Here is a 24,618-nt window from a genome sequence, read left to right on the forward strand (position 1 = left end):
GGAGGGGGAGGGAGGGGAGGTTTATTTAGATAACAACAACAACAAGAAAAAAATAATGCAAACTTACAGAGGGGGAGAGTTAAAATCATACGATGAGTGGCAGTTGCAGACGCCTGGGGCCCTCTTTGGTTGTCGCTTCTATCTGGCAATCAATTGACAAGAAATTGAGATTATGAAACATTGCGCCTGTGATCAAAGGAGGTGGGCATCCTTCCCCCATCCGAGGCCAAATCTCCACTCCCCCACAGGAACCAACGTCAGTGAACATCAGTGATTTGGCCTTTGGCAGGTACCAGACAATGCCGACACAAATTTTAGTGTGAACATGTCCACCAGCCCCACGGGTCTTTATGGCAAACTCTGAGCAAGGATGCAACATCCTAAAGGTGTATCCTACCAGAGCATCTAATGCCCGTGATTTGTTTGGAGACACTTGCCTCTGAGATCGAGTCGTCCAAAGAGGCAGAGGAAAAAGAAGGGGAAATGAGGAAAGCAAACACCCCACCAGCTCAGGACAGCTGGGAATGGGCACAGGCTGCTCAGCCCTTCTCCCTGCCAGCCCTTGAAACCCACAGCATCGGCGTGGGATGGTCCGGCTTGCGGACCCGGACCAGCACAGCCCTGGGGCCTCTTGTGTAAGCGCTGGGGAGGGGGCAGGCACCGCTTCCTCCTGCCCCGGCCGTTGCAGCCTCAGAAACCACCAAGTCCCCGGTGCATTAGGAACTGCCTGGAGGCCGGAGCTTCCTGCAGGTGCCCCGCGCTCATGAATCACACCTTGTCAGGGCTTGGGGTGCCCAACGGCCGGGCAACCGCCGAGATGCTCGGGGAGCCCTGCCCCGGGGTGCACCCGCCTCCCCACCACACCATCCCGGCCAGGCGAGGGTTAAGCAGGCATTAATCACACTGTTTGAGAGACGTTTCAAAGCCTCTTCCAAATATTATAAAAAATGTCTTTAATCATCTAATAGCGTGAACTCCGCTCATGATGGATGGAGAGAAGTCGCCTCTCTCCTCCTGATCCTAACAGATGAGGCTGAAGAACTGCTGCTCCGGGGGGGGGGAAAGTTGGGGAGGGGGCTGGGGGAAGAGAAGGACATTTCTCAACCTCCCACCAGAGCAGTTATAAATATGAGGTCATACAGCAAGAGATGATAACGCATTAAGGGCTCTTGAGATATTAGTCTGTCAGCCTCGTTAGACACAGCCTATTTGGGGCTGACTGCATAATTAGAGGCTGGGGTACCCATAACTCATTGGTGTTTATATGGTAGGAAGGGGCTACACTCACCATCACCCTCAGCACTCTGAGAAGTCATCTTCAGCAGGCGTCAAATCCCACTCCCTGCTGCAAAAATAATTCTCTTCTCCCCAGGAACAACTGCTCCCCCTCCGCACCTCCTGCCCTTCCCGCAGCCCTCAGCCCACTGCATGCTCAGGGCACCCACCCTTGTCTCCCGTCCCCTGCGGGTGGGAAATGGGGTTATGGAGGTGAATGACTTGCTCAAGGCGCCTCAAGGTAGTTTGTGACCAAGCAGAGAAGTCCTGGCTCCCAGTCCCCCTGCCCATGGGATGACTTGCTGGGCAACAGCCCGTGCTCTGCCCTGCAAGGGACTGCATCCCCTGAGCACTCCCAGGCAGCCTCCACAGCAGGTTTAGCCCTCCTGCACTCTTCTGCCTTTCCAGGGAATAGCTCCAAGTTGGGCTGGAAATACCCTGGGGAGGTGGATATACTTGGACAATGATGGTCCTGGGGAAGTCTGAGCAGAAATGAGTCCAAGGAAAGGCAAAAATATGCAAGCACCTCAGGACAGCTTGTCAATCCTGCCCTGCTGTGAGCATCGCCCACTCCTGACTTGCTGTCCCTCACCTGCAATATGCACCAGGGACCCCTTTCTAGCCCAGGGTGCTGCCCTGAGTGGCCAATCTCCAAAAGACAGGGCAGAGCCCTCCCAGTGCTGCTGCAGCCAGCCTTCTGGGCGCTGCTGGTCTGCCCCACGGGCTGGGGGGCACCGAGTGTGGGGCAGCCAGGGACTCCATGCTTGGTGGGGAAGCTGGCGAGGAGCTGGGCTTTCCATGTCCCCTCTGCTTTCTCTTCTCAGTTCTGCCTAGGTGGTGGCGAGCACCGACACGGAAGAGCACTTCCCAACCAACCCAACCAAAAAATTGAACAAGTGAAACAGGGAAGGGGAGCGTTTCCCTTTTGCAGCTGTGTAGAGTGAGGGCACCGCAAGAGCCAGCTCCTGCTCAAAAGGGAACAGAGAGGGAGCAGCGAGCAGGAGGAGGCAGGCGAAAGCTGGCCCGAGCCCCGTGCACCCAGCAGAGCCGGCTTTGCAGCCCAAGCCTTCCCAGCAGCATGTCCCTGTAACTCCTCTTGCCCTATGGCAGGTGGGAAAATGAAGGCACAGGGAAGGGCAGGGACATCAACAGGAGAAACAAGCCCTCGCTGCAGGGACTGCCCTGACACTGCCCAAGTCCCCGGTGTGGCCACCTCATCCCCTCTCCCTGCTTGCCCGCCACAGCCAGGGAGGGAGCAAGGGGTCCGTGGAGGCGGGGGCAACCCCATGGCTTCCCAGTCTGAGGTAGGATAATGAATCCTGATGGGAGAAGTGACCTTTTCCAAATGCCACATGTCATTGGATTTTATATCACACCAGGACAATGTGCCATGGGTATTAAAATCGTTTTTCCAATAGAAGTGTATGTGTATGCGTGTGTCAGAGAGAGATGTGAGAAAAATAAAATTAAGACATGAAAATTAGGCTGCCTCTAAACATGGCCTTTTGAAAAGACTTAGGTCCTCATAGAGCAGGACTGACAGAGAAGATCCATGCCCTTTGCTCCCGAGATCACACACGATTTTGTCAAGGGAATACAACTTGTCCAAACCCTATGACAGAACTAGGGAAAAAAGCTCAGGAGTCCTGATCCCCATTTCTAAAGTCCTGCAAAGACTTTCACCTCTACAGTGTCCCCGCTGCCGTGGAGGGACACCTCCAGAGCTGCACCTGCCCACGGAGGCATGTACAGATGCATGTGGAGCACAGACCACCTTGCACGTGTGCTCCTGGGCACCCACGGGTGTTAGTCAGGGCTGTGCACATGAAGAAAGCAAAGTCCTACATGACAGCCAATGCCAAGTTACGCAGCCTCACCTGGGCTTCAAAGCAGCCCGTATCCCTGTGGGCCAGCCCAGAGATGTGTATGGAGCATCCATGGAGTTATCCATCCACATGGGTATGGACACCCTCCCATATATGCCAGGATACATTTCCATGTGAAAACACAATGTGAAAAGGGAGGAGTTGGAAGCCAAATTCACTTGAACTCCAGCCTGTTCCCTCAATCTGCAGGGCAATTGTCCGGCTGAAATAACAACGCTGGGACAAAAAAAAAAAGGGGACAAGCTGTGTTTGTTTATTCAGCTTCTTTCTCCCCCTCTCCTCTCGACAATGCCCTGACACCGTGTCCTGCCGCGCCAGGGCTGCAACCCCAATGGGCTAAATTTATCCCAGCTGGAGCCCTGTTTACAAGCCTTGTCCTGTTTACAGTGTGGTCCATCCTGCCCAGGACCAGGCAGTGGCCATCCCCAGGGCAAACAGTCTGTGCCTCACCTTTCTCGGCCTCTGCCATGCCCAGGCTGCCCATGTGGTCCCTGGAAAGATACCCAACACCCTGCACTGCCCACGTGTTTGCACACAGACCAGCTTGTGGCCCCCTGCCCATCCGGGAGGTGACGGGGAGATGTGGGCTTGCATGGGCTGCTGCTTGCCCAGCGTGGCTTTGTGGTGGCCCAGGTGGCCACAGCCTCCAACAGTGCCAGCTGGTGGCACACCATCACCCAGGAAAATGTTGACTGCAAGCTCAACAATGAGGGTGCAGCACACCCCATGAGAAACCAGTCGGGGACAACCATGCTCCACCATGAAAGCATTAATGGAGCTGCAGGTCTCATGCAACCATGCATGGGTGCTCTCCTCCCCATACCTCACACCGCAGTGGAGGGCCACAGGTTCAGGCTGTCACGCACCCATCCCTATCTCCCTGATGGGCTCACCTGGGCTGGGAGCACAGAGCTGGCAGGAGGTCAGCCCCCTCTCCCCAGTGACAGAACTGGATGTCACACCAGGGGTCTGAACAGTTCAGCCTGGCCGGGCCTGACGGGTTGATGGCATTGTGAATAGACATTAAAACGCTGGGGACGTGGTGGAGGGGTGCTCACTGCCAGCACCCCCCTTGCACTCTTCCCGCACTGATTCCCATCTCTGGTGGGATGCACTGGCCACCGTCTGATGGGGAATGATGGGGGATCACCCGGCTGCCCCCCAGCATGGGGGTCTCCTGTGGTCCCAGGCTGCCTCACCCACAGAGCTGCCTCCACCAGGGCTCAGTTGGCAACATCCGGGCTCTTATTTGCTGTTTAATGAGTCCCAGCTAATGAATCCCAATGCATGAAAGCTTTTCATTAACCCTTTGGCTTGCTGTCAGCATCGGCCACCAGTTTGCAGAGGCTGGGAATCACAAGAGTGGTTTCGGGGGTGACTGCAAATCCTCACCTATAAGCCTGCGTGCTACCTTGTGCCCTGCCACCCTTTCCCTGCCTGTGCCCGGTCTCAGTGGCTGCAGAGTGGGCACCAGTGCCCTGTGCATATGAAACGAAGCAGCTGGTCCTGTGCTCCCTCAGTCTCCCTCGTCAGGGGCAGCTAATAGAGATTCACCTCCATCCCCAGTGGCAGGGCCATCGCTCAGCAGTGATGGATCCCTCTTTGCACCTGCTTGCAGCTGCATGTACTTAGGCTTAATGAGGGAGCAATCTCCTGCCATGCTGACGATGCAGTCCTCTTCCACACCGTCCTGGTCCAAACCACTGCCTGCTGTCACCTCAGGAAGCCTCCTGCTTGAAACCAAGAGCTCTGGGTCACATCCCATGATAAGGAACACCTTTTGTACACATGAAGGGGAAAGGAGAATCTCGCAGAGAGATCCTGACCTGCGTTCAACTCCCAAACTGGATGAGGGGCTCAAATCTCGGTGCCCGACACTGCCTCTGCAAGGAAGGGTCCAAGAGCAGCTGGGTCGGGACCAAGGCTCCAGCTGCTGCATGAGGTCCCCGGCTGCAGGTGCAGGAGCAGAAGAGAGAGCTACCAAGACTTTCCTGTTGCTCAAGTTTTTTGATTGTAGATCAAAGTAGATTGTCCAGAGCGATGCCCATGGTGGCACTATTATGGTGCACCAGAGAAGTGTCCATCTTCCAAATGCCTCCTCATCCCTCACTGCTCACACCTACCTCACTTCTTGCCTCTGGCCCAATTTTGGGTTTGTTTGTACCTTGGGCACGGGGAAGCCTTTCTGCACCATGTGCCCCAGCTAGCACTACCTGGTGAAGCAGAAGCTCTAAGGAGAGTAGAAGAGGAGTTGTACAACCCAGCCCAGTTCCTTGTCCAGAGTTTTGGAGATGGCTTGTGCATGACTGTGGGCAGGGGTGAATTTGAGTGTAAAGGCTTGTCTACACAAAGTACTGCTCCCAAGAAACCCCCCATGCTGGGCATTTCTTATTCCAAAAATAACAGCTTGCTCAAGCTCACCAGACCCCCTTTCACTCTGAAATACAAACGGAGCTTTTGGGGAATAACTCACCAGTCTGAAAATCACCTCCACCCTTCATTCATATGCACTTCCAAGTACAGGCAGGACATTAAGGGAAGGGCTAATGGAGTGACACATCTGTGCACAAACACGTACGTGTGTGCTCCTCACACGTGCAGCTCCTCATCTCCGGAAGAAGATCTTCTCATCAGGAAGTCACGGCCCTGATTACTTTGTCTTCCACGTTTAAGAACATCCCTAACTGCTCCTTGGATAGCTCAATTAGTAAAGTGAATATATTATATAAAGTCTAAAAGATTAAACTATCATAGGCAGCCCATAATTTCATGAAGAAGTCAGGGGAGCATATCCCTCTTATTAACTCTATAACAAATGTGATGAAAATGTTCAAATAGAATGTTAATGCAATGTTACGTGTAATTTTCCCAGGCGATTTTCTGCTGAAATATTTCTTTATTAATAGTAATTGAGGGTATAAATTATGAATGAGGCGATTTTCTCCTTTCACTGGGAAAGACGTACTAATGGCAATAATTCTTTATAATAATTTTTTGGGGGGAGAATGGGGAGGGAGCTGGGGTGAGGGGTTTAAAGAAAAAAAAATCTTTAAAGGGATTGCAAAATATATAGACTAGCAGTGCATGTTTTATTGCAGGGCGCTGTATTTTATATCCGTGTGCTGGGCATCAGTCCTGTACAGGTCTGTACTGTGTGTGCACTGCGAGATTCAGGCCTCTGGTGAAGGCGATTTCCTTGCACGTTCTCTATTCTGCACATGTGTAAAGCCTTGCATCAAGCAAGGGGAGCATGAGAGCACCGATGCTGTGGGTCTGCAGATTCAGGACTCTCAATTTCACTATCTAAGGGAAAGAGGGGCAGTAACCACACTGAGAGCTACAGGCACTTTTGGTTAGTAGGTGGGTACTCAAGGATGAGCAGGCTAGTGGCACAGGCTTTTGCCAAATTAATGCAGACTCTGACACCTTTCCATGGCTCCACCACAACCAGAAGCACTTCTTTGTGCTTGTGTTGGGGTTTTGGGGGGTTTGTTTTACCAGCAATGCAGCCTGCTGATCCTGACCCCAAGCACCTCCATCCAGGGAAATGCACGGCAGAGAGCGAGGCTTGGTCCTACAGCCGCTGAATCTCACACAGCCTGGAAGCAGAGTGGGTCTGGGGGCTATGCTGGCTCCCAAATGCCACCCCATTGTAGGACACAGCATGGGGACACTGACACGGTCAGCCCGGGGCCACGCGCTTGCACACCACGGACAGGCAGCACCGAGCAGCACAGCTGCTCGCGGGGAAACAAAAAGTCCTTTTTGTGATGCCGGAATGAAAGAGGCGTTTTACAAGGATTTCAGAGCTTGCTCTCCTTGAGGTTTGTATGTTTTTTTTCGACAGACCAAATGACTTCAAAATTTTTCCACTCAATTAAAAAAATGCTGGTTTGAGTGCAATTCTCAGCCCCTTCTTCCTGCACACATCTCTCTTCTCAAAGAAAGATAAAGGGGAAAGAAAAGATGGTAACCCTTAAATTTTCATTACATTTCAATCAGCTGAAAAAAACCTCTGAATGGTTTAAAACTTTTATACCAAAGAATCCACTTTTCCCCCTATTTTATTTAAAACTTTTCCCAGGAAGGAAACTTTTTGAACCAGCTCTAGTCTACAGCAAGCGTAGGAAGAAAACCCTGCTGACCCCAGGCCTTTGCTGTACAAGCTAAAAAGCACCCTGACAGCTGCTTAAACAAGCTCAAAAGCACCTCTGGTAATGAATGGCCTGGACCGAGGGTGGGCAGCACACACTGGCACCCAGCAAGAGACAGAGGTCTTGGACACCCATGCCCACAGGTCCAGATGTACCCCACATGGGTGCAGGTGTGTTGGGGAGTGGGAGGCTTTGCTCTTCCCCAGGGGCAGCTCTTACATCCCCCATTTCCACCACAGATTCTCCCCTGCTTGGGCTCTCCCTGAGCTCTCCGCTGGGCTGGAAGAGGAGGTAGAGCTGGTCCTTCTGCCAGTAGCCAGGCTGTGCTGCCCCGTCTCTCTCCTTCTCTGGAGGCACTGACCCTCAGGCCCTGCCCCGCAGCTTACCCCACACCGGCAGGCTGTGCGAGAGGCTGCAGAAAAGCTGACAAAATCAGCGTGATCCGTCACCGACCCTCCTCAAAATTAGGTTAATAATTTATGATGTTAAATGGGACAGTTAATAGCTGGGCCAGATGATTCCTCAGCTAATCTAGAGCACGGGCTGAGCTGCAACGAGTCCTCTGAGAGTTCATTACACTCCCCAGCCCTCGGCGCTAGTGCTTTTGGCTCCGCCGATACCTACGGGAGGCTGTGGCTGGTGCCGCTGGCAACACGCCTAAGACTTGCCCCTCATCAATTAAGAGAAATAAGGAAATCGACAGGAAAATTAATTTCCAAAGAGACAATGCCTCTGACACCCGCACTGCCCTCGGAAAGCCGGGGGGTTATCTGGGAAGCTGCCTGCCTGGGGAGGAGGTTGTGTCTGCCTCCTTGCTGAGCGAGGTCAGGCTGCTTTCTTCAGGGCTGGGAGAGCTGGCGACTGAACAGAAGATGCTTTTGCTCCTGGGTCAGCCCCAAGCAGGCTCCTTACAGAGGTGTGCTCTGCCACATTTGGGAGGTCCCCAGCACAGGGCAGCTCACTGGCAGTAACGTTTTACACCCTGACCGTGCACGTTCCCAAAGAAATCTCAGAGCCAAAGGGTCAGGATGAGAAAGTCCAGCAGGTCTTCTTCATCAAGGAGACAGAGCAGGGTCGGCTACCTCAGGGATGAGGCACTGCCAGCACACTCCCCAGGGCCAGCTCTCGTCCCAGAGCACAGTGGCGGGTGAATCTTCAGCCACTTACCTGCCTATGTCTCTAACCTCCCTGATTCTTGTCCCACCCTCTCACTGACAGATCAGATCGAGCCCAGCCACAGAAACCAGGCGTTGGACATAACAGCCTCCCCTCACCAAGACCGCAGCCCCTCTTGGTACCCTGAGCCCTCCCATCTGCGCAGCCCTTTCTGCTTCCTCCTGGATCCCAGCAGCCTTCCCAGGGTGCAGGACTAGCTTGCCAGCCACAGTGGGGAAATGCAAGGAATTGCTGAGAGTACATCTTGTCTGTGTGATGGAGGCTTTCCATCCCCATCCAGTGTAAGCAGATCGACTGAGGTTCATGGTACCTGGAGGCAACAAAGACCCTCTGGTACTGAACAGCACGTGAGTCCCACTTTGCCCATCCTGCCTCACTTCTCTCTGCAAAGGCCTGATCCTGCAAGGCAGACGTGAAATCCTCTGCTTTGCACTGGGGGGTCTGTACTGAGAAGTGCTCAGCCTTGCAGGACTGAACCTCACAGCAGGATTTCTGCAGAAAGCTTGCTGGCTCTGGGACCATGCTCGAGTGAAACAGAAAGTAGGCAGGGACCCACCTCACTGATCCCAACTGCATGTGGAGGCAGAAGTTAGCTCCTTTGCTCCAGCTTCTCACTGGGGGATGCTGCAAAGCAGTGCCAACCTTAGGCAAACCTGGAAGAGGGTGCCACAGTCACTTTCCTCTCCGGAAGACCTAGTGATGGGTACCCTAGAGCATGCTCCTGACAGCCTTAATCTATTTTACAAATGGAAAAACTAAGGCACACCGAGTCTGTGTGACTACCCCAATATCAGCAGCAATATCAGGTAAAGGGAGTAATTTCTCTATCAGCCTAAGGTTCCCAGTCCTGGGATGTCCATGCCCTGCCCTTAGTTGAGAGACAGACTCAATGGGCTAAAAAGTGACCAGCTGGGCTACAAGCACAGGCTGCTGCAGCCAGATGTGCACTGATGACTCGTGCAGATGTTGGCCCTGCAGCGTGTCTGGGCAGTAATTCCCCTTCTCCCTTCCACATTCCTGCTCTGCCAAATTCAAACCATGCGCAGTGCGGGGGGATTACCTGCAATTACAGCTTTCACACGTTGGGGCCGATTTCACCCGGCTGGGGAAGGGGGAGGAGAGTGGTGAGAGGTAAGGGCATCCATATGGTGGGCTTCTGCGGCCATTCTCCCTGCCTGTGTTAGAGGCAGCTGATGCCGTCTCACCCCTCCAGCCCTCTCCCCTCCTCTGAAGCCCCCTCCCAGGTGGAAAGACCAGGAGGGACCCATGGGGGCAGAGAGGAGCCCCAGCCTGGGGCTGGCAGCAGGGCCAGTTTTCCTTCCAGCTTCTGCCCGAGTGCGTGTGGGAGAAATGACAATTAGGGGGACAACAAATGAGGCTGTTGGCCCCTGGGGGGGGACATGTGCAGTAACTTGAGGCTGAAGCGGAAATAGCTCTGGTCGACCCACTTAGAAAATCATCATTACTGTAGAATTTATGGCTGACATGAGCTTGTCTGATAGATATGACTATTTAAAGGCAGCCAAAGCCTCCATTTATAACAATGTGAGGGAAAGGGGGGTGGAAGGAGATGGGGCAGGTTTGAAGATCAAAGGGGCATCTGGGAAAGGAAAGGGGACTGCATCAGTCCCGGCAGCAGGGGCGAAGGGACGGTGGCTTCAGCTAGGGAAAAGGCTGGTGGGGCAGGGCGAGGGGGGCTGTGCCCCATGGGAGGGGAGCAGTCCTGTGCCATGGGTCTGCCGTCCTGGGCCCCTGAGACCACAGCATCCTCCGTGGCCCCCACAGCCACTCCTGCCCTTGGGGCTGCTGAAGTGCCACCGCCTGGGTGCAGGCTGGCCCGGGCCCCTGGCACACGGGTGAGCCCTTCTGGATTTGGCACCATCCAGGCAGCAGTGGGCACAGACACCATCACCTACTCAGGATGTGCTGCAGTATTCGCTGGGAGTATGCTTTTAATTAGATGTGAAGGAGAAAGCAATTGCTGAGGCTGGGAAAGAAAAAAAGCAGTGGCAGGTTTGGAGGACAAGCAGCGAGGTTCAGATTTTCATTTTTCCTTAACTTGAAGGACAGAAGATGACTCCTGGGAATGATGGGCCATTGCTGTACCCAGCCCCTTAGCCGCCCTCCTCTCCTGTGCATCCCACAAGGCTTTACAAAGAGGATCGTGCAATCACCTGGCTTGTTAGGGGAGCACCTCGTCTCAACAGCAAAGCCAGGAGAAAGACCCACTTGCGAATTCCTCGGGCCAGGCTGTCTCTTGCTGGCTAACCTTCATCTCTGATCAAACAGAAATGCTACAAGTATGCTGGAGGCTGGGCCCTGGGGACCGCATGTCTCCGCATGTCCCCGCACCGTGGCTCCCTACGGATGCGCAAGGGAATACTGCACCCAGCGGTGAGCAAGCTGGAAACGAGCATGGATGTGCGGATGGGCTCTCCACCGAGGTGCTCTCAGATGGCTGATGGATGCAGAGCAGCAGGCTGCAGGGCAGTGCTTCATGCCATCCAGAGCAGGGAGCAGTCCCTGGAGGGCACCCTGCCTAGGGACAGCATGGAGCCAGTCACTGGCATCCCCGTCCCGGGCTCTCCTCCCCAATTCGGCTGCTCCCTGTCCTTTGGGGATGGCGGCGGCTCCTCACCTGATTGAATTTCCAGGCCATCACTCCCTCTCCCTGCAGCTGCGAGGCATGATCGCCCTCCCGGCAACCCCACGCTCACCCCGCAGAAGGAGGGGCTAATTCAGTTAGCCCAGTGGCATTAGCTGCCGTGAAGAATAACCCGCCAACAAGGGCCTGCGAGCCTGACACAATATTAAAGACCCCACTGCCCTCACTTGGGGCAGATTAAGCTGGGCTCATTGCTTTAATGCTGCACTCCTCGGCCGGGCTCCCTCCAAGGCTCTGCACCTTAACTGTATTACCCCAGCACCGATGTGCTTGACCTGCCGATATTGCTCCCACTGATAATTCACCTCCCAAGAAACTTTGCCTTTTTGACCTCCTGCCGGAGCAGGCTCTAACCCCATGGAGCAGGGCTACCCTTGCATCCCACTGCCCACGGGGGCTGCCAGCCGCTGCCCTCTGCTCCCTGCTTGCCTTCCCTCACGTAGGGTTCGGCGTTGGGAAAATCTCGCGATGTCACGGAAAGTTAGAGGGTTAGTCGCAGCCTTATGATGTATCTGTAATCCCGCCTACCCTTGTTAGTATAAAAGGAATTGACTGCGCAATAAAAGGCGGAAGTTGGCGCTCACACTGTGTGTGTTATCTGTCTCTTTCCCTCGCCTGGGGTTGATCAGTGATCTAATCGTGGCACCTTGATATGCGGCGAATGCTACACCTCAGCGTGGTCACCTGCATCCCATCCTTCCAGGGGCCTCAAGGTGCATTCTTCTGCCAAGCCTGGGCAACTTGCCTCTGCAAACAGGTCACTTTGGTGATCCCGGGATCCCAATCGTTATCAATGACCACACTGACACGCACAGTGAACATGCGGCCACAGGACGGGAGCATGTGCGTGTGCGGAGGCTGAAGAATGTTACTTACTGCAGCAAGGATGTGCAGGACATCCCGGCTCACTAACCTCACCTGGGGTACCAAGGCGCTCTCAGTAGCAACATGAAGTGATGCACAGAGGGAGCATCGGGTCCCGCCTGCTCCCAGGGATACAGATGTCTCATCTGACCCAGAGAAGCAATCAGGAAAAACACCCAAATACCAGCCCAGGGGGAGCCTGGGCTCCAAGGGAAACTCAACAGAGCAGCGTGGGAGCAAGAAGCAGGGTCATCCCTCTGCTGCTGCCAAGAGCAGGCAGTGCCAACATCATCTTGGCCTGGCAGCAGCCGCTACCTCTTCTCACTCACAAGCTGTCAGCAGCTGTCCTGCCCTCCTCCCCTGCTTCATCCCGCAGCCCGAGCGTGATACGGGGAGCAGTCCTTGAGATGCTGTCTGTCGGGGCTGCTGACTCGCACAGCCTTGCTTTTCATAGGAAACAGCAACACTGCCGAATCACTTTCCCGCTTGGTCAGAACCAGAGGGCCGGTGTATCCTACAAGACTCCAGAATGAAATTTTCAAACATGGAAAAGTCATCTTTTCTGAGCAAAAACTGACACTCTGACTTAGCCAATCTATTCACTTCTGCGCTCCTCACTGGAAAATCAAAATAATCTATACTGATCTTCTCCTCTCACTTTTATCGTTGGCCATACTAGATATTTTTACTGAGAGGAGTCTGAGCACCCCTGCTGCCTGCTCTGCCAGGTTGCTGGATGCTGGCAGCTCCATCTCACCTCCTCAGAAAGGATCAGGTTTGCAACAGTGAACTACAATTCCAGCTCTAGATGTAGAACAAGGCATCTGCTCCCTTGCCTTTGCATGCCTTGCACAGTTAGCACTTGGGTAGCATATATGAGGTTGGAAAACTAGTTATGTATGTTTACATAACTAATGTATATTAGTAGCTCTTCCTGCAACGCTTGTGCTGCCTCTGAAGAGGCTGCACATTGCTCATCTAGGGACCAGGCATTGCTCACAACAAACAAGCCCTCATTTCACACACATTTTGCTTCCTTATTTTCTGATTTCACTATTCAAAGGTGTGTTTCCTTTTTTTGAAGAAACAAAACTAGAAAAAGGAACAAACCTAAACTTCCGCCCAAAACTCCGACCGCAAGTCTTGGCGTTTTTCTTAATATTAAAAGACTTGGTTAAGCTGTGTTTGATCCACACTCCTGGCACAGGAAGCAGAGTGCCCACACGAAAGGGCTGTCACAGAGCAGTTGTGAAGCCATGTGGTTTGGCGGCTGTCGGGACAGAGGGGCTCTATTTTGGGCTTTGCCGTCAACCCAAAGGGTCCTGTGACCCTGGGGAAGGCGCAGCACCTCTCCCTGTCCCTGATCCCCTTTGCCCTCCTCTGGGTGTACGGGGGCATCAGTAGGTACGGGAATTTGCTGCTGCCTCTTGCCTGGGGCAGAAGGACCTCTCGCCTTCACACCATGAAACGCCGCCCAGCAAAATCCTGTGCAGTCTCACATACTGAATTTGCTGGCTGGATCAATGGTCCAGAAACTGCGCTTGTCCCTGGTGGTCAGCCCAGAGCCTGGCCTGACCTGGGACCTGTCCTGGCCTGATGCAACTGCCATGCTGAGCAAAACCAGAGGCAGAAAGTTTTCAAATATCCCTGCTCACAAATTAAGCCTACAGACAGGAGCAGAGCTGGGACGTGTAACCACACAGGAAACACAAAGGCTTATTCCTTCTACCCTACTCCTGGAAAGGATCCCTTCAGCTGCTCACACATATATTGCCGACCAGGGACTCAATCCTGTTCCCACTTACGCCGGGCGTGACGCAGCTGAGGGCAGGGGAGATCTGCACCGCTGGAAGCAGGAGCAGCCCCTGCCCTTGGTGTGCAGCCAAATGGGTCGGAAACAAGGAAGGGTGTATGGCTTTTACGAGCCTTTCTTAAAAAAGGTAGACAGTGTCAAGGCAGAGTCAGGCCCCAAATTTAGGCTTGGGCAAAGCAACAGGAACCATTCCCCATTTTGCAGTTAGCACACTTGGGAGGCGAATGGAAAATGGTTGACGTGAACACTTTTTCCTAACGGAGTTTATTTGTCTAAGTGCAGCGCCTTCGCACTGAGGCAGCTGCCCTGCTGCAGGACCCGAGCTAACCTCACACCGCCGTGCCTGCCCTGCTCCAGCACCATCCTTGTGCTGTGCTCCTCTGCAGATGGGCAGCGCCTGCGGTCACCGGCAGCCCACAGCATCCCCTCTGCTCTTCCACCCGCTGGTCCAGAAAGCAACTGGCCAAGCCAGTAGCATCTGCACAAATGGGAGCCACCCATACCATCATGGGGACAGGGATCACCTACAGCACCACCAGGCAGGTGACATGGGACACTGGGCCTTCTGCTTCTCACCCTTCTGACATGACCCCTCCTGTTAGGGGGAGATTTAAGGTGCTCTTATATCTCCCTGTTGTAAATGGCCTCATAAAAGTGACAGAAAGACGTTCATATGGATGCTTGTTAAAATTTTATTACTAATCACCACCAAAGTTAGCTGCTGTATTTAACCCAGGCTGGGGGAAAGAGGGGAGGGGGCACTGCCTGGGCGGGATGGAGAAATCCAGATCAGAAAGCGAAGAGAGGACAGGGTGATGAGCGGCCCTGACGCAGCTCACGGACACAGGCAGGGGCCTGCTGGAGCAATTGCAAATAAAAACCCCAGAGCCTTCACCCTCCGCTTGTCAGCAGCAGCCACAACCCTTTTACAAGCCCTAACCCAAAAGCAGGGCAGGCTTGTGGTGGAGCACGAGGCTACAGATCAAAGAGACCTCAGCTGAACTCCCACCTCCGTCACAGCCTCCCCAAGCAGCCCTGGCCTCTTCCCTCTGTGGAAGCTCCTCCTGTGCAAAGCGGATGAGAACGGAGATGTAATGAGACAGCCAGCTCTCCAGGCTGGGCAAGTCTCTCACTGGTGTGCGAGCACCTGGCAGTTCTAGGATAGGCGAGGCCCCTCCACTGAGGCTGCAAGGACACACAGTTAAGCTTCCTTTCCTGCTGAAGTCAGACCTTGTCCTTGCAGGTAAAAGAAGTGCTTAGAGGAGAGAGAAGAAAGTCCAAGGACGCCAACTGTCTTGGCAAAGCGGCAAGTTCAGCAGTTGCAAAGGTATCAGAGGGGACTTCCAGACTTGTCCTTGCTGAAGCATCAGTGGGAAAAGACCAGTGAGGAGTTCTGCTCTCCCCAGGGTGACAGATGAGGAAGGAGGGATGATGGCGAGAAACATGGAGCATGTGCATGGCATGGGCTCAGCTATCCCTGCCAGACCCACAGGTTGTGGTCACCTCCCCAAACAGAAATGCAAGAAAATGATGGTCCAGATGGCCACGAGGGCAGGCCCAGAAGGACCAAGAAGATGGTCACCCCTCCTGTTGTGTTAGTGCCATACACAAGGTTAAGCCCCACTGCGTACGGCTGTGGGCTGGGGCGGCTGGGGCAGGGACTGCTCTCCTGCCTCAGCATGATGCACCAAGCAGGAGGGGACCTGCTCTGATCAGATGCTAACAAAGCATCCTTCTGCAGTGGGATAATGAAAAAGCAGGATGAGTTTTCTGCTCTGCTGTCTGTCCAGCGCTTGGAGTGGTAAGAAATATTTGACTGATGCAGCGAGGAAGGGAACAGAGGGAGAAAAGTCTCATAGTGAAAATAAACAGCTTTGAGTGTCTCCTCGATTTGATAATGGCATCCAGGTGACTACAGGTTTCTGGAGCATGAAAGACAAACTATCGCTTGAAAGACCTTGGCTGCCACTACACCTGCCTGATTGTACTGCAGAGGGGAACAGGAGAGGGAGACATGCTCCTCTATGAGGATGGTCTCAGAAAACTCGGGTACTCCCCATTTGCTCCTCCTTCCAGCTTTCTGGCACCCCCAGGTGTTTTTGGCAGGTCCTAACATCCCCATCTGCCCTCATACTTGCTGGACTGAAGCATCTCCGAGACATCCGCCGCTTCGGCTCCCCATCACCGCTTCCCAGGTACCCTGTTCCTGGCACTCTACGGGAGCTGCTGTCTGTCTGTCAGTCCTCACATCCATCTTCAGGGTCTCTGTATAAATCTCCTAGAGGCCTCTTTGCTCCCTATATATCTATCTAATTAATGTTAGTATAAGTAAAGCACAGCCTTTTCCCCTTAATAAGCAGAGTGCTGACTTTATTACAGGTCTTTTTTTTTTTTCCCCTCTTCTTGCTTCAGTGCCTTAAATCATGTTCAGGAAAGCGCTTACGAAGGGAAAGGCTGCACGCCACATCTCGCCGTGCCTTCGCCCCGGCGCGGCTGGGGAGGGCCGTGGGGACCGAGGGGCAGAGGGCAGAGGGAGGAAATTGGACAGGATGTGTTCAGAGTGATGCCAAGAGCACTGCGCTGCCAGGTTAGCCAGGGTCAGGGGAGAAGTCAAAGGCCATCGATGTGTTGTCTGGCTGAAGGCAGAGTCCAAGCAAAACAAGGTGTTAAATGTCTGCTAATTAGAAGTGTCAAAACAGGACTGGAAAGGCAGGCACGGCTGGGGAGGGCCTGGAAATGTGATAAGCGGGGCTTGGTGGGGACAGACATGAAATCCTGGGGCTCTGGACTGCACTGCAGGTGAGAGCGGGAAGGCCCCTGCAGTGGCATTTGAGCTTCTCTGACATTATTTTGTCCAGAAATCCCTAATGTGAGATGTAAAGGAGATTGGCTCAGAGGACAACAAGGTCTGTCCTGTATTCCTGCAAATTCTTAGGATTATAAGAGGCAGAGAAGAGTTAATAAATGTGTTATTTCTCTCTTTGATGTTAGCTCTCTGTCTTTCTCCCTCTCAGACATTCCACCCCACCCCATTTTGCTCTCTGTCCCACGGGAAATGCTTGTTCTCCCTCCCTGCATCTCCCACACTGCCATCAGGCTGCCTTGAACTGGGTGCACCCAACTCCGCCTGCCTGCAAGCACCTGGGAACGCTGCATGCGACAATGCAGAAGAAAGGCCCGTAGCTCCTAGTCTCCTGAGGCTGCACAGCAAATTACTGGTGGAGAAGTGATGAAGACCTGGCCTACAGGCTGGGCTTGGCTCAGCTCTGCAGTGGCTCTCCCAGCCCTTTGCCAGTTCCTTCTCCTTGTGCATCGAATGGGTGCAGCCTCCGACGCTAACCCGCTCGCATGGCGTGCCACAAGCACCCCACTGCAAATACGCTGCTCACGCTTCCAGTGCCCGGCCACATCTCATGCACATGAGAGCGTGCGCCATCGGATCCCGCGTGGCCAGAGAAAACACACCTGGCCTCCAGCAAGCTGGGCATGGGAAGTGGTGCCTCACTTCCTCCTACTGCTACACCAAGCCACAACCTGGTCATCCCTCGATCCAACGCCAGAGTCAGGGGGCTGCCCTGAAAGGGTTAATGCTCCCCCTGCCCTGGGTGCTGGGGTGAAAGGGTTACCCATGTCGTGCTTGGATTCTTTGACTGTAATGTGATTTCTTGGCTCTCACGTATATATTTATGCAGTTTTGTCCACACTCCCGTCCACTCCCCCCATGCGGTGACTATTGATCAGGCTAATGGAAGGGATCCAATTGCACATGCTCTGACGTGCTCCCACACAGCCTCACCAACTCTGGCCCAGCCAATCAATGCCGTGGTGCCCCCGAAAATTTCCCATAATCTGATTTGAAGATGTGTTATCACTTAATAAAATCCGCACTTGCCCTTCCTCTCCCCTCCCCTGCTGAAATGCATTTGCACTCTGGCTCCCAGGCCAGGTCCTGCCATGCCCCTGCATCCTGCCAGCCTCTGGGAGAAGGACCATGGAGCCACCAGGTGCTAAAAATGCCCTGAGTGGGTAAAGGAGGGATGGAGAAGGTATCTGTCCTCTCCTGGGTAATCAGAACTGCCCAGCGGTGCCAGTGGACACACACGGTGACATGGGCTGGTGTGTGAGGGATACCTGCTCCCTGCTCCCTTTCATGGTGCAGTGGCTGTAAGGGTGGCAGTGAAAAAAGAGGATGAAAAATGTTCCTCTTGAAAATATGGTGAAAAATGCTATTGGTTTTCTGTAGCCTGTCAACACACATTCCCGTGGTGTTTGGAAAACAATTCACAATAGCATATAAAAACACCAAGTGTACTTGTTGCGCAAATGGGCATCTGTTTTCCGATCAGCTCATGTAGCAACGACAAGAGGAAAGTCCTAGGTAGTTGGGGAAAGATGCCAGCAGGCTTTAAATGAGATACTCCCTGCCACTGTGTCTTCTCCAGGGAGGTTTGGTTCTCCAAGAAGAGCAATGTCAGAGGTTCCCATACTCTAGCCAGACTAATCCTTTGTCCCTTCCTGACCCTCTGCTCCAGCAGAAGATCTTGGTGCTTCGCACATCTCCGCTACCTCAACAGCACACCTCTGTTTCACGGGAGGGGACACAGAGATACGCAGGGCTCAAGGCTCCTGAGCTGGCAGACCGGTCACGAACGGGAAGCTGGCCAGGAACAAGTCCATCTCCTCCCATCGCTGTCAAATATGGGGAGGATGACGGTGTGGGATGCACACCCCAGAGGTGGCATCTTTTAGAGCCCCGGTCCTAAAAGCTGGGGGTCTCCTCCCATGGCAGAGCAAGAAGGCGTGCACGCAGGGAGCCACGGCTGCCTGGGGACCTGGGGACAAGCGTGTGCCAGCAGCAGGCTGAACCGGAGCCCTGCAGATCAATGGCGTGTGGGGCTGCTCCCTGGGGCCTGAAACCCGACGCGGAGGTTCAATAATTCAGGGGGAGAGCTATCAATGGCTTCTCAGCTCTTCAGAGAGGAGAGCAAATTGAAAGGCTTGTCAGGAGTCAAAACAGAGCAGGGCAAAGCTGGGCTGAATGTCAGAGAGATTAAACAGGCAGAAAGCCACAGGGATGGGGACAAGATGAGCGGGGTGGCTGGCCACTGCTTTTTATGGTTCACTTTGGCAACTGTAAGAGAAGCTGGATTGTGGCAGAGCAGGCCACTTTCACAGCAGGATGGGTGACGAGTGCTCCAAAAAGCTCTCTGACAGACGGAGAGAGTTTCGGTAGCTCTGGTTGCTTAGGCTAAGAAGGACTGTGGTGGCATGATGATCCCTCAGGCTTAGACACTGGGTCGCTAAGCACCTCCGCAGTGTGACCCTCCGGCCACCGGGCTGGTGCGGTCAGGGGCCAGGGCAGAGAGGACCCATGCCATGGCTGTGTGTCCCATTTCATGCAGTGCCTCATGTGGGGAGAAGGACAGGACCAGCCCCATGGTGGCCTCCAGTACAAAATAACTCTTCCAGTCCCAGGCGGGACACTGCACCAACAGTGGATGATAAATAATGGTGATATTTCAATAGACACAGGTATGATAATGAAGAGCTATTCTTCTTTTGCAAAGATCACTTGTAGAATTAAATATTTATAAATGATATTTAGACTCCCAGTCCTGTAAAATGCCTTTTTTACACAGATAATATATGTTGACTTGTTGGAGAACCAAACCAGTTTGATATGATTAAATACAGAGCCGAGTGACATGATTCATGCCCTTTCTTCACCACTTGCCAGCCGGTAGCACAGGCAAGACTCTCTCAATACATTTCTACAGACATTCACTTAAAATAAAATAAAATAAATAAATCCACAACCATCCCAGCTGCAAAATACATTGAAATCCTCTCAACATGCCAAACGCGCCAATCAACTTTGCAGTGTCTGGCTTGTAAGACATAGTATTTCGCACCACACCAGGCAGCTTTTTTTATGGACACAATTTAATTTGTGCTTTAAATGTGACTTATATCCAGCTCTGGTGCCTGACCCTGCAGGCCCTCGTGTGGGGAACGAGGGGTTGAACTGGCAGAGATGAAGGTGAGCAGGGATACGGACCTAACCCCTCTCTTTCACCCTTCTCACGGTGCTTTGGTACCACGCTCAAGCACATTGTGCTTGAACGATCATTTGGATGTGACCAGGGGTGTGTGCCTTCCCCAGAGCCTGCACCGGTTTCACGTCCTGAAAGTACTCTCCATAGCCCCAGGGGCTAAAAAACAGAGGCAGAAAGAGGCAGAAGAAAGAGGAAGAGATTGCCCAGCTGGTGAGCTGTGCCCAGGGACACCTGTCCCACAGAGCTCGCCCAGACCTCAGCTTGATCACAGCATGGAGCCTTCATTTCGCAGTTTCACATGTACGAGGAAGAGAAAACTGCCCGTCTTACAGAAAAGAGGTGAGACATCCAGCTCAAGGTTTCAGAAGACAATGGAGGAGCTGGAAGGGGCACTGGAAGGTTGACTGCAGCACTGGAGAAGGGCTCCTGCACTCGCACAGGGCAATGCTGGCTCAGGAGAGGTGAGACAGAGGTCAGGGAAAATGGGGAAAGCATCCTAAGCCAGCTCATAAAAAGGACAAAGCTGAACTCTGCTCCACAATGTCTAGAGAGGTCAGTGGGGCTGTCAAGTCAACCTTGAGGATGGCTGCAAACCAGGAGCAGCTCATGGTGAGTTTAGGCACGCAGAGGGGCTGTCACCAGCACCACCTCCTACAATGGATCCATCTTCATCTTACAACCAGCCAGACGTTTTCGTTCTCCTTATTGCCTCCTGGGAGGCTGTTTCAGAAGGTCCCTGCTTGCAGAGCCAGGAAACTCCTTCTTACCCTCACCTTAGATATAATCATGGCTCGTTTACATGACACAGCTCTTGCACCAGCGTTCGCCCCTGCCCTAAGAGCAGTAGGGCTGGCGCAAGGATCCTGGGAGCTGTCTCCACCCCGAGAAGCGAGGCTGGTTTCTAGCCCTCAGAGCACACAGTTGGACTTGTTAAACAGCACAGGCAGCACTATTGGAAGGAGAAGTTTCCATTAATTTGCAGGTGCTGGGGGGAAGGGGGGAAAGGAAAGGCCAGGTGCTTTCTGGACGCTGCCCCCAGCAATCTCCCCCCGGTCCATTCCCATTGTTTCGCAGCCGTCCCACGCGGCCCTGCCAAAGGGGATAACAGGCTCAGGAACAGGCTGAATGACAGCAGACACCTTATAAAATGCCTCGCAGAGCGGGCCTGGCGCCTTGCTGCAAGCAGCGCACATGTCCGCAGCCCAGCCGGGCTCGGCCCCCGCGCTCAGGTAGCGAAGGGGGAGGCTCACATCAAAGGCTCCGGTTTTGCAAGGCTCAGGACGCGGGAGGGCGTGAATTATAGACTTTGATGTCTGAGCGGCAGAGGAATCGGCGTGAAGATCGTTTATAAATAGCTATTTACGGTCTCCACTAAGTGCCAGGCAGGCCCTTAAAGCAAGGGATCAGGTTTAACTGAGGGCCGCTGCAGAGAGCGGCTGCTGGAGGCCAGGCCAGGGCTCAGGCTGGGCTTCGCGTGGGCAAGACGTTTTTTAGATACTCTCCATCCTAGACAGCTGAGTTCAACCCTGAGATCTTCCAGCGAATTTCCCCAGGGCTTTGCCCCTGCCCTCCAGGTCAACACCCAGTTTTGGGAAGCCCCAGCGTGGGAAGCCAGCAGTGCTTGTGGGGCAGGAGAGCCGTGGCTCCCGGAGAGGCAGCCCCTGTTTTGGAGCTCACGTGGGGCTGATCCTGATCCCTGCTAAGAGGAAAGGAGGCAAAGGGGGAATCTCAGCATCCTGCCTTTGGTCCTAAGGGCTCTTCTGGCTTTGCCTTGCTGCCGACTGTGTTGCCTGATGCAGTTTGTGATAAAAACCAAGCCTGGGTACAGCTGCTTTTCCTCCCTTGGCTGAGTCCATGCCACCAGGCTCTGGCTGCCATGTTCCTCTTAAAGCAAGGCTGGGGACGCAAACCAGGCAGCTCCGCAGCAGAGGAAGGGACAGCGCTCAACCATCCTGCCACTCAGGCACGAGGTCATTTCTGTCCACAGTTAGCAGTCGGGTCCCACCACACACTGCCGAGAGTACCTGTCTCTCTCTGAAGAAGGGACAAACGCATGCTGCTGTCTATGGCACATCTGGGTGTGCTGATGCTAAGAGATACCTCAAAGTTGGAGGTTAAAACCTCTGAATCCTGGGAATGTAAACCACTCAGATTTAAATCCACTGATCTGGAACTGCCTTGTCCCCCCCTGACCGGGATCCAACTCAAGAAACACTTGCTTTTGGGTTCTTCTTTGTCTGATCTGAGAACAACTAACCTGGTGGGATTTCTCCCATGTGGTTTGGCTCCAGCCCCTGTGGCCAGAGGTCAACGGGCAGCTGAGCCCTGGGGGAGCTGGACCGTGGAGCACACTTTGTCTGGGGCTGGCACACCCCTGGTGAACTCCACAAGACCCAGCACTCCCAAATGTTTCCAAAGGCAGCAATGAGCCCATAGAGGTGGCTGTGTCCTCCGTGTCCCTCTCCTCATCCCAGCCAGAAATACACATTGCCTTGCACAAGGAAGGACTGTTACATGAATACTGAGAAGCACATCTGGGAATGCCACATACCATTCCTACACCTGAGCATCCCCCGCCTAGTATGCACTGTCCTCTCTACCCTGACACTATTTCTTTGCCCTCAGTGGTGTTTGCAGTTCCCTCCATTGTAGCATCAGCTATGAATTCCTCCACATGGCCTGCACGTCCTCTTCAGCATCACCAACACAGACATTGGCTTAGGCCAGGCATAACGTCAGCCACTGCCTTTTTCCCTGAAGGGATGCCATCCAAACTGTAATCTGTGAGCTGATCTGTTTTACAATCCATCACCCAGTTCTGAAGTCATTGGCTGCATCACTCCAGGATGCACAAGGATCCTGGCCCAGGCACTCACTGCTGTTCAAACAGCACAAAAGGCTATTGCTAACAGAACTGCATTTACCCTGCATCTTCAATTAAAAGTTCATGTCCAGCAGCTGCACCAAACTTTTCAAATGTAGCTGCTGTGTTTTGGAGGTTGAGACAGACCATGCTGGATTTTCCAATGAGTTACAAACCTCAAATCCAATTCTGCCCCCCCCAAATCAGTGGACATTTTTGCACACTATTAAATCAGGAGCAGAGAGACAGACTTTTCCATTGTCCTCTCCTTGCCTTGCAGCCTCTGGCAGTAGCGGCACTCAGCAGGCCTGGTTCTGCCCTTGCACATGCACATGTAAACTGTAGATAAGTACATATTTCTCCCTGCTCCAGCCACCCTCCAGGACTTATCTCAAGCAGGACAGGGAACCCTCCATCCCAGCCCAAATTGATCCCTCCTCAGACACAGTCATTTTTATGTCCAGAAATATTTATATACTTTGCACAACTGTTGTTTGCAGAATCTCTCTTGGTGGCTTCCACACTTCACGGCAGCCCCTGTTTGAAGTTGGACCAGATGGGAGCCTGGACCAAGGATAAATAAACCAATCAAATCTGAGAAAACAAGCCCCCATCCCTCCTGCCTCCTCCTCGGACCAGGGTGAAGATCCAGCCTGGGAGAGGGGGGCAGGCTGTGCTCTGATGCTCGGACTGCTCCCTCCGTCCACCCTTGAAGTCCCTTCCTCCGGGCAGAGTTTGGTATGTGCTGTTTGCAGGGGGCTTGTTTTTCTAACATGGTGAACACATGCTCTCTCCCGAGAATCATTTATTTTACATCAGAGATCCTGGGGCTCCTGACCCAGAGTTTTGCAAGATGGTTTTGTACTTTCCCCCATGAGGAAGGAAGACACATTCCTCCAGCTACCACTGCAAGTATGGCAGGTCCCGGATGTGTCCTTCACAAACCAGGCTCTCCCCCATTTCCCTCTCAAGGCAGAGGTTAAAAATGACACACTGAGGTCAGAGGATGCTCCAAGGAGCTCCATAAAGGTCTCCCAGGAAGAAAAACCTGTTTGTTTTGCTGTTAACAGTCTTCTGCTTGTGGGGCACCAGCAGATCAAATGAGCAAGGAAAGATGGACCCTGGTTACACAGCGACTCAAGGGGCATCTTAATAAATTATCAACCATTTTGAGTGTACCCCAACATTGCAAGCCTCAAAGGAAGGCACAAAAAAGTCCTGAGGACATCTGCTTGCCATCAAGGTCTCTCCAGAGCCACCGATAGCCAGCACAGTAATTACAACAGCCCAAAGTCACACCCACCTCCAGTCCCACCAGCAGACCTGGCTGCTGCTGTGACCTGCAGCAAGTGGCTCTGCCCTCAGCACTGGCTGGGCTGCATCGCATGTGGCTGGAGTTGCTGCCTTGCAGGACCAAACTTCCAGCCTCAGGGTGCAGGACAGCCGGTCCTCCTCTTCTCAAGGGTGAGAGTCCCCTGAAACGCCCTGCTGTGCATGGACTCCAGCACCTACCTTCCTCCCCTGGCAGGGGAAAGGATGGCGAGGGAGAGCAATGCATCTTTGCGTAACCCGATCCGTTAACACGCAGCTCCTCTGATGTGGGCAGCTTGTGCTTTACAGCATTAGAGGAGCAACATTTCATGGAAAATTCAATAAATACCCCTGTACAGCCAGACATCTGTAAACAAAGGCTTCCAAATTCAATCAGGCTGTGGGCTCAGAGCAGCATTTATAGGCTACAGCATGGAATATTATATAGGAAAGCTAAAAGTAGGGGGAGGGGGCAGATTCCTGGAAAATGAAAGATCTCATAGCTCTCTGTTACCCCAGTGAAGAATAACTGTGTCTGTGCCCCTTCTTGAGTGG

The 24,618-nt window shown here is 53.3% G+C and overlaps 1 protein-coding gene across 3 annotated transcripts in view; it reads right to left on the reverse strand.

Moving 5' to 3' along the window:
* RNF220 (ring finger protein 220) overlaps window positions 1-24,618 on the reverse strand; it is a 228,215-nt gene that overhangs the window by 139,693 nt on the left and 63,904 nt on the right. The window contains exon 2 of one of the 3 annotated variants that reach the window (XM_069788909.1): window positions 68-142. The exons of the other annotated variants lie outside the window; for them this stretch is intronic. Within the exon in view, the coding sequence (XP_069645010.1) occupies window positions 68-142 (75 nt within the window). The remainder of the gene's footprint in view (window positions 1-67; window positions 143-24,618) is intronic. 3 annotated transcript variants of the gene reach the window in all.

Source organism: Haliaeetus albicilla, chromosome 8 (genome assembly GCF_947461875.1).
Source record: "Haliaeetus albicilla chromosome 8, bHalAlb1.1, whole genome shotgun sequence".
Classification (NCBI taxonomy): domain Eukaryota; kingdom Metazoa; phylum Chordata; class Aves; order Accipitriformes; family Accipitridae; genus Haliaeetus; species Haliaeetus albicilla.